Source organism: Oryx dammah, unplaced genomic scaffold, assembly GCF_014754425.2.
Source record: "Oryx dammah isolate SB20612 unplaced genomic scaffold, SCBI_Odam_1.1 HiC_scaffold_15, whole genome shotgun sequence".
Lineage (NCBI taxonomy): Eukaryota > Metazoa > Chordata > Mammalia > Artiodactyla > Bovidae > Oryx > Oryx dammah.
In genome coordinates, this window is record NW_024070199.1 from 25,665,439 (window position 1) to 25,676,079 (window position 10,641).

General features: G+C 40.2%; 1 protein-coding gene across 1 annotated transcript; it reads right to left on the reverse strand.

The window, feature by feature from the left end:
• Positions 1–8,519: 8,519 nt before the first annotated feature.
• On the reverse strand, positions 8,520–9,467 carry LOC120874869 (olfactory receptor 6M1-like). The gene has a single exon (XM_040256554.1). It carries the CDS (start codon positions 9,465–9,467, stop codon positions 8,520–8,522), a length of 948 nt encoding a protein of 315 aa, XP_040112488.1.
• Between the last annotated feature and the right edge of the window lie 1,174 nt (positions 9,468–10,641).

The following is a 10,641-nucleotide window of genomic DNA, read 5'->3' on the forward strand; positions in this document are numbered from 1 at the left end:
TTTTTTTTTTTTTTTAATTAGGCTCACTAGTTCAGTCGCGCAGTGGGGAGGGGGGGATGCTGCAAACAAATAGCACTGTCGTGGGCACACAGCGTCTCAACCCCGCTGGACCTGTCTCCCCCCACGACGCACAAACCGCTCCGGTTCCACGGAGCTCAGCCAGGAACCATCCGAGGCCGGCCCCAGGCTTCGCGCACCTCCCCGGTCCAAGCTGCTCGGTTTTGGCGCCCAGGTAACCCTCAGAGGCACAAACTTGTTTGGGACTGCGCTCTGCGCCCCTCCCGGGTCCGAGCAGCTCGGGAGCTTGGCGAGCGCGGGAGCTTGGCGGCGCGGTCGCCGGGACTTGTCCCCTTCTCTGTTTCTACTGCTCAGTTTTCTGGGTGTACTGCTGGCGCTCCTTGTGAGGCGGGTGGTGACTGTCCTGCATCCCCTGAAGTCTCAGCAAAGAAGACTGCCTCCCGCTTTTTAGGTAGTCTCTCCGGGGCTGCGATTGCCCCTTTCCAGCCCTTACAGCTCTGGCTGCCTGTCCCCGGCGGGGGATGGTCTGCAGCCGGCTATTTCCGTTCAGTCCTTTGTTCTATGTGCGGTCCTGGCGGGGTCTTATGTTCGCGCTTTTCGCGTGGTAGCTATCCCCCAGCCTGGTTTGCTCGCCCAAGTTCGTTCGCTCTGGTTACGCGTGGGGCGTTTCTGCCCGCTTCTTACCGAGCGCGGCAGCCCGCGGCTCCCGCGCTTCCCTGCCCTGCCCCCACTTGCTAGCGGCGGCTGCAGGCGTCTGCGCGGCTTTTCCGCTGGGGGAGTTACTGTTGGGCTCGTAATCTGTTGGTTTTAATTATTTATTCGTTTTTCCTTCCTGTTATGTTGCCCTCTGTGTTTCCAAGGCTCGCCTTAGACTCGGCAGGTAGAGTGTTTCCTTGTGTTTGGAAACCTCTCTTCTTAGAATTCCCTTCCCGGGACGGGCTTCCCTTCCCGGGACAGAGCTCCCTCCCCACCTCCTTTGTCTCTTTTCTCGTCTTTTATATTTTTTCCTACCTGGTTTTGAAGACAATGATCTGCTTTTTTGGTTGCCTGATGTCCTCTGCCTGCATTCAGAGGTTGTTTTGTGGAGTTTGCTCCGCGTTGAAATGATCTTTTGAGGAATTTGTGAGGGAGAAAGTGGTCTTCCCTTCCTATTCCTCCGCCATCTTAGGACCGCCGTCTGAAAGACTTTCTGACCGAAATCTTTCCAAGTTTCAGGTCCTTTTTTTTCACTTATAGACATGTAAGTTTATGTTTGTTCTGATAATTTCTATGTCTTCTGTGCATCCATTCAGAAACTTGGAGTTATTCAGAATCATAGACTATCAGATTAGATGAGAACTAACGGGCATATGAGATAGTCTGGTGCTAAAATAATCTGAAATGTCTCTGTTGTCTAATTAAGTGAAACTTACTGTTTCTTAAAGGATCTCATTCTAATTTACTGGTCCTGATTGTTAGAAAATTTCATAAGTGTATTGACTTAACAGTCTCTCTGAAGTTTCATCTTTTATTTTTGTCCCTCCTGTTCATTCTTCACCTGTATTGTAACTTGACTGCAGATATATCTACTTAATTTACTTTCTCCTGAAAGTAATACTACCTTGTGCATATTAATGTTGTTATGACTGGATGAATGTGATATTTAATGATTCTTTAATTCACTTTTGAAAGTTTGCTTTGGAATGGCTCTAGGGATTCTAGCATAAAAAAGTTTAATTGTAAGTAGTGCAGTCCCAGGATGTTAGAAGTGAAGTAACTAGTCACAGAAAGTTAAGGTCCCCTGGGAGACTCTCCTGGGTGTTTATTTTATTTAAAGAAAAACTTATAGCTCTGCTTAAAGCCTCTGGAAACTAAAAATTTGGATAAATTAAATTAAAAAAGTTGATCATATATTAAAATAAACTGTTTTTCAAACTGAAACTATTTACATAAATATATGTCTATGTACATATATTAAAAAACTTGTAGATTGACTATACTTCAGTAAAAAACAATATCCATTGGGGAAAATATTTTATTGAGCTATTATTTATAGACAATAGATAAACTTAAACATATAACTTTTTCAGTTTTGACAAATGTATGCATTCATGTAGCCACCACCACCAGTGGGTCAATGGTGTGAGGTATTTGACATTACCTTAAACGTTTATGTCTTTTTGAAGTAAACTGCTGTCCTCTCCCTTTCTTATCCCCTGACAACCATGGATTTGCTTTTTGTCAGTGTAAAGTTTGACTTTCTAGGCTAATGTATAAATTCTATATTACAACATATAGCTTTGATTTGTTCCACTTAATCTGATGCTTTGAAATTAATTTGAGTGTTTCAGGCACGAGTAGTTTCTTCCTTTGTGGTATTTGAAGATTTATCTACTCTACAGATTGTGTAGCTATATGAGCTTATATATTCACCACGTGATAGACACCTGAATTGTCTTCAACTATTTGTTAATATGAATTAAGCTTCTCTGAACATTTGAGTTCATGCTTTTGGTGAATATTTGTTTTCATTTCTCTTGGACACGTTCCTAGGAGTAGAATTACTCTATTGTTTGGTAAGCATATGTTTAACTGTACCAGAGGCTGACAAAGTGATTTCCAGAGTTGATGTACTGTTTTCCTTTCTGCTAGCCATGTGTGTGAGTACCATAGTTCCACATCCTTGCTAATACTTGGTGTTGTAAAATCTTTATTTTTAGCCATTAGATCATATACAGTGGAATCATCCAATTAATTTTTACTTTAGCTTTATTGAGGAATACTTGACAAAATTGTATGTAAAGTGTGCTATGTGATGGTATGACATATGTGTATTTGTGAAAAGACCATCAGAGAGGTTAAGCATTAACACATCCTTCCCCTTGAGTGTGTGGGTTATTGCTTCACTCATATCTGACTCTGTGTGACCCCAAGGACCATAGCCCACCAGGCTCCTCTGCCCATGGGATTCTCCAGGCAAGAGTACTGGAGTGGGTTGCCATGCCCTCCTCCAGGGGAGCTTCTGACCCAGGGATCGAATCCATGTCTCTTAAGTCTCCTGCGTTGGCAGACAGGTTCTTTACCACTAGTGCCACCTGGGAAGATACCTCCTCCACCTTACATAGTTACAGTTATTATTATTATTATTTTTTTGGCGAGAGTGCTTAAGAGCGCCCTTCTTAGTAAATTTCAAGCATGCAATACAGTGTTATCAACTATAGTCACCACGCTGTACATTAGATAATTGGAGCTATTTGTCTTGTACCTGAAGCTCTCTAGCCTTTGACCAGCAGCTCTCCACCTCCCTTTTTCCCTCAGGCACTGTTCACCACCATTCTACTCTCTGTTTATGTGAGCTAGATTTTTAAAATTTTGTATAAAACAGATCATGCAGTTTTTAAATTTTTCTCTTTCTGGCAAATTTCACTTAGCACTTAGCATGTCCTCTAGTTTCATCTATGTTGTAGAAAATGTCAGGATTTTCTTTTTTAAGGGTAAATAAATAATATACCATTGCATACACGTATGTTTCATCTTCTTTCTCTGTTCATTCATCATTGGACTCTTAGCTGTTTCCATATCTTTACTATTTTGAATATTGATACCATGGATATGGGAGTCCAGATATCTCTTCGAGATGCTGATTTCATTTCCATAGCTTATATACACAGGAGTGGAATTGCTGATCTTATGATTTTCTATTTTTAATTTTTTTCAGGAAACCACATTGTTTTCTATAGTACGTGTATCCATTTACATTCCCACCACCAATGCACATATCTTCCCTTTTTTCCATGTCCTTGTCAAGGCACTGTATGCTCTGATTCTCAAATGATATTAGTGATCACTGGAGGCTATCTTCAGGTGTATTCTTTCATTTATTTTTATTTTTGGCTGTGCCAGGTCTTTGCTGCTGTGCTTGGGTTTTCTCAATTGCAGCAAGCAGGAGCTACTTTCCAGTTGCTGTGTGCCAGACGTCTGGTTGCAGTGGCTTCTCTTGTTGCAGAGCATGTGCTTTAGGGTGCAGGGGCTCAGTAGATGTGATGCATGGGCTTAGTTACTCCATCTTCCCAGACAAGGGATTGAACTCATGTCTCCTGCATTGGCAGGTGGATTCTTAACCACTGAACCACCAGGCAAGTCCCTTTAGATTCTGTCTTGGTGTGCTGCTTTGCACATTGAACTCCAGTATATCAGATTGTGCGTCATAAATAATCACAAAAAATACCATACTTTCAAAAGTTTACAGAATTGCCACTTGAGGTAGAACTCTGCATATCATGATAATCATTCTTTGTTGATGGCTTTTATATTAATTTCAATTCTACTTTGTAGCTACAATTTATTAATATTAGATATGAGGTCTAGAGTAGTGGATTAATTAATGTATTCTTTAGTAGCTCAGCTGGTAAAGAATCTGCCTGCAACGCAGGAGGCTCTGGTTTGATTCCTGGGTCAGGAAGATCCACTGGAGAAGGGATAGGCTACCCACTCCAGTATTCTTGGGCTTCCCTGATGGCTCAGCTGGTAAAGAATCTGCCTGCAATGTGTGACATCTGTGTTCAATCCCTGGGTTGGGAAGATCCCTTGGAGAAGGGAACAGCTACCCACTCCAGTATTCTGGCCTGGAGAATTCCATGGACTGTATAATCCATGGGGTCCCAAAGGACTGGACACAACTGAGCAAGCTTCATTTTTAGTTACTATGGTCATTTCAGAACTTCATTGCTAACTTCATTTGGAGATAGTCTGAAAATAGAAAATGTTGCAATGAGTTTGGTTTGTCTTAATACATTTCCCTCAGGATTCATTTTCAAACTTAAGGGAAAAAAAGGAATTCCTTAGAGTGTTTAACTAAAATAATAAGACAGAAAATAATTGGGATTTTAAAAGAAAGTTTTAGGTATTTTTGTTCCTTCTTCTAAAATGGACATCAATTTTAAGAATATGACCTGAGTTTAACAGATTGAATAAAATAATTTCCTATTTATATACCAAATACCAAATATGGGATTCACTTCTTAGGTTCCAGTGCATTAGTATAGAGATAACTTTAGTCTCTTCAGAAAAATTTCCATTCCAATATTTTAAAATTAAAACAGACGCATTCCAGGCATAGAAAATGTAGAACAGTAGTGTGTTAAAAAATGTCACCTAAAGCATCACTCAAATTAATCTGCATTGATTATTTGGAATATTTTCTTTCAGTCTTTAAGAAATTTTCATGTGTGAGATAACTATGAATGAATAAAAGAGTTTTGAAACTTCCTATTCTATTTAGTTTCATATTTACTCATAGGCTTTCTCTAGTGAAAGTGTAAGCAGCTTCCTCTTTCCCTTTGAACATAGCCCCTCCTCCAGGCTTCCACTGTATAAACTAAATGGGGTGTAAGTCTTCTTAAAGTAAGGAAGACCATCCTGGACATTTTTAAATGCATGAGTGAAACTAGATACTGCTACATGAATACAATTATTACCAGGATGTCAAAACCATAAATAGGAAAAAAAAACCTGTCACCATAAATAAACAGCCTCTTGATGAAAGTGAAAGAGGAGAGTGAAAAAGCTGGCTTAAAACTCAACATTCAAAAAGCAAAGATCATGACATCTGTTCCTATCACTTTATGGCAAATAGACGGGGAAGAAGTGGAAGCAGTGGCAGTATTTTATTTTCTTAGGCTCCAAAATCATTGTGAATGGTGTCTGCAACCACCAAATGAAAAGATGTTAGCTCCTTGGAAGAGAAGGTATGACAGACCTAGACAGTGTATTACAAAGCAGAGACATTACTTTGCTGACAAAATCCATGTAGTCAAAGCTATTGTTTTTTTCAGTAGTCATATATGGATATGAGAGTCAGACCATAAAGAAGGCTGAGAGCCAAAAAATTGATGCTTTTGAACTGTGGTGCTTGGGAAGACTCTTGAGAGTCCCTTGGTCTGCAAGGAGATCAAACCAGTCCATCCTAAAGGAAATCTACCCTGCATATTCATTGGAAGGACTGATGCTGAAGCTGAAGCTCCAATATTTTGGCCACCTGATGTGAAGAGCTGACTCATTGGAAAAGACCCTGATGCTGGGAAAGATTGAGGGCAGGAGGAGAAGGGGACGACGGAGGATGAGATGGTTGGATGTTGTCACTGACTCAATGGACATGAGTTTGAGCAAACTCTGGGAGATGGTGAAGGACAGGGAAGCCTGGTGTGCTGCAGTCCATGGGGATGTAAAGAGTTGGACATGACTTAGCGACTGAACAACAACAACAACAACAACTAAATAATTTTAACTCAGAGTTTTAGTGTACAGGATAGAAGCTTGTGTTTCGAGAAGTGATCTCTAAGAGATTTGGGGTAATTGTCTAATAGCTCTCTTAGAACAAAGATGAAATGTTGAAAATATAGAGGGAAACATAGGATATTTCAAAATGATTGATTTTATAACTGGCAAGGCCTTAGATAACTTTATATTTCCAATTATCACAAAATTGCATGAGAAAATCTAGTAAATAAGAGCTGTTTAGTAAATTCATAATGAATTCCACTAGATCTCTTTGGGTGTAGAGTACAAGCAAAATATAATAGGATTTAAAAAGTGGGCAGCTCCAAAGCAGAAATAAAAATCTAAATAGGATTTGAGAAAGAAGTAATAAAAATAAAAATAGGGCTTTTCTGATGATAGAGTATTCAGCATTCAGTATATTGCACAAATTTATCTGCAGTTCCTTAATAGATCTATTATCTTTTCATACCAGACGGGTTAAAAGTGTTCTGGTAACTGGTGCTCTCACGGACCTTTGGCATCAAACTCATAAGCAGATAATGACTCTGCTCACTTCTGTTTACATGCTCTGCATGAACAGTACCTAAATGGATTCTTTAAGCCAGGGATTTAATAACATAGGTATTATTGATAACAGAGAATAAAACTAATTTTATGTGTAAACAAAACCCAGTTTTATATTCCTTTTATTGAGATATACAAAAGCATAATTAATACAATCTGCATATTATGATGCCTTAAATGGCCTATAGCCAATAGTCTGTGATGGCCTATATGGAGAAAGAATCTAAAAAAGAGTGGATATGTATATATGTGACTTCCCTTGTGGCTCAGTGGTAAAGAATCCTCCTGCCAATGCAGGAGAGGAGGGTTTGATTCCTGGGTCTGGTAGATCCCCTGGAGGATGGCATGGCAACCCACTCTAGTATTCTTGCCTGGAAAATCCCATGGACAAGGGACCCTGGCGGGCTACAGTCTGTGGGGCTGTAGAGAGTTGGACACGACTGAGCGACTAAACAATAACAATATGTATACATATAAGGAAGTCATTTTGCTGTACACCTGAAACTAACACGATGTGAATCAACTCTACTCCAATAAAAATGAAAAAAAGACTGCCAGGCACCATCGATAGTTGAAAAATTTGGGTTTATTATTCACTGTATGAGAAAGAACTCACACTTGGGAGAATGTGGAATGTCTCAGTGAAACAATGAAGCTAAGGAAGTGGGGGCTTGTTCTGGATTGGGTGTTATCAGAAAGATGTGGCAATTCTAGGATTGGGTAGCTCAGTAAATCTTTTCTGCAATGAAGGTAGACAGAGTGAGATGTAATTGGTATGTAATTGGTATGTAAAAGATGTAATTGGTATGTAAAAGATATAATTGGTAAAGAGGTAGCAGTCATTTCATTTGGCAACAAAGGAGGATGTTTAGTATTTTGTATTGCACAGTGACCTTGTGCAAAATAGATGTTTTGTCAACTTTTGTCCAACAAATGAAAAGCATGATGATATGTAAGCATTGTATAAGTTTGCAGTAACACTGAGACCTATTTGTGAATGTCAGATGAGTTCTGGGTCAAGGATTGATTTTTTTTCTTAAATGTTATTATTCATATAATCCTCCTTACAGTGGCAGTGTGAGGCTCCCTTCTCTAGGACAAATCTGACTTCGATTCATAAGATTACATTTATTTGTTGAGCCCCTTGGGCTTCTTATCTTCTAAGATACTCAGCAACAGGGTCAGAACTTCTAGCATCTCAGGGCTGATGAAAGCTTCCTTTTCTATATCAACAATCTCTCCAGTATAAGCAATTTTACTTTTAGGGAAATCATCTCATTTTGTAGCCACAAGTGCCCGGTAAGATAAACAGAGCAGAAGTTCTTGCCTCCATTTTACAGATGAGCAACTGGCAGCTTAAAGAAGTAACTTACTGAAGTCCATTGAAATTAGTGCCTGAACAAATGTTAGACATCAGCTCTTAGAACTCAGAGTCTGGAATGTTTCTGCCTTTCTACATTAATTTATGCAAAATACTCCAAGGACTAAGGAGCCAAAGAGTCCTTATTTATTCCCGATTTTCCATAGCAAGATCGTAACGCTTGACTCTTGGTGATGTGTGATGCTTTCTCATCCTGCCTGTAGATTCGAGACTTCGGTCATGATTCTCTGTCATTCTTCATGCAGAGCAAAGTGACATATAGAGGAAGCATGTCTTAGATGTCTGAAACTGCTGAGTGTCATGTTCCTTTGGAATGTGGTAGAATTATCCTGCTAACTGACTCTCTCAAGACTTCCTTTACCTTTTCGTTCCTCAAGCTGTAAATGAAGGGGTTCAGAAGAGGAGTCACTATGGTAATGAGGATAGTGGCTATCTTGTCAAATTCCAGGGAGTGGTTCTGACTGGGTCTCACATACACAAAGATGTTGCTCCCATAGGCAATGGAGACAACAGTGATGTGAGAAGCACAGGTGGAGAAAGCTTTCTGACGTCCTTGGGCCGAGGGGATGTGCAGGATGGTAGAGATGATGTAGGTATAGGACACAGTGGTGAGCACCAGCGAGGTCAGGAGGATGAGAGAAGACAAGAGGAAGCTTATCTTTTCAATGAAATGAGTATCTATGCAGGACACCTGCAGCAAAGGGGCGATGTCACAGAAGAAATGACTAATTTCTGCAGTGCAGTATGGCAGCCTGGACACCACAATAGTTGGGCAGAGCACCGACAGGAAGGCCCCCACCCAGCAGCCCAGAACCAGCACGGGACACAGCCTGCTATTCATGATGATGGTGTAGCGCAGGGGGTTACAGATGGCCACATAGCGGTCAAAGGACATCACCACCAGCAGGATGAACTCCACGGTCCCCAGGAAGAAGTAGAAGTATGTTTGGCTGATGCAGCCTGCAAGAGATATGGTTTTCTCCTCCTCTAAGAGGCAAGCTAGCAACTTTGGGGTAATAGTAGTTGTGAATAAAATGTCCAAAAATGACAGATTACTGAGGAAGAAGTACATTGGTGTTTGGAGACGATTATCAGTCCATATTAAGGAAATGATGACAATGTTTCCTGTTATGGTGAGCATATAAACTAGCAAGAGAATGACAAAAAGCAATGTCTGAAGCCCCTGGACAGCAGGAAAAGAGATAAACATAAATTCAGTGATGGTGGTCTGGTTTCTTGTGGCCATTTCTGTGTGGAAGGAGAGAAACAAAGGAGGTTAGAACAGTTTAAGATGTCTTTCAAATGTTTTATGATTTTGCTAGATGTGAAAGAGAATGTTCAAGAGGGAGGGCGTTCTAGTCCTGTCTGTGACTCTATTATGTGGCTCCAGGGAAATCATTTGGCCTCAGTTTTCATCTATGTAATTGATGGGCTAGGGGAAAAAAAAACCCCAAAACAGCAACTGTGAATTATTTAAACTTTAACTCTTTGATTTTTATTTGATATATTTCTTTCCTCTTTATTTCCTTCCTTAAACCCAAATTTATTCAAACTAGCTGAAATATATAATTAACTGAAAATCACTCAACTTATTTTGATCATACAATTCAAGAATAAAAAAATAGGGACTTCCCTAGTGGTCCAGTGGCTGAGACTCCTTGCTCCCATTGGAAGGGGTCCAGGCTCATCTCTGTTCAGAGAACTAGATCCCACATGTCACAACTAAAACCTGACACAATATATTGTTGCTGTTTAGTTGCTAAGTCATGTCCAGCTCTTTTGTGACCCCCATGAACTGTAGCCTGGCAGGCTCCTCTGTTCATGCTCATGGAATTTCCCAGGCAAGAATACTGGAGTGGATTGCCATTTCCTTCTCCAGGGGATCTTCCTGACCCAGGGATCGAACCCACGTCTCCTGCATTGACAGACGTTTTCATTTATTTATTTATTTTTTACTGACTGAGCCACCAGGGAAGCCCTTCCATGAGTAATAAAAACGGGAAAATACTGATATGAAGCAGAGATGTGAAAACTCAGATTTGTACTGCATCTGCCTGACTTCTGTCTATAATAAAATTTTTGATAGTGTAAAGACCCCAAAGCTATTTAACCTTGTAAGTCATGTTTCTTCCAGCATATGCTTCTACCACATAATAAAATGGAAGATAAACACATACATTCATGTACCCTATGGGCAATTCAAAACTGACCCCATAATTCTCGGTATGTGTTTTGTATATTTAGACATAGGAAGAACCTTAACTTTTCAGAATTGTATTTGTTTGATTCCTTCTCAATGCTGTATGATGCACTATTTTTTTGCTCTGATTTTCTTGGAAGGCTTCACAGGCCAGGGGTTACTTGTCCAAACCTGTCATATCTTCCTCTCCAAAAAGTCAAACTATCTATGGTTAGAATTC

Excerpts from the sequence above, each read along its gene's own strand:
- LOC120874869 (XM_040256554.1), bottom strand. The coding sequence starts at position 9,467 with ATGGCCACAAGAAACCAGACCACCATCACTGAATTTATGTTTATCTCT.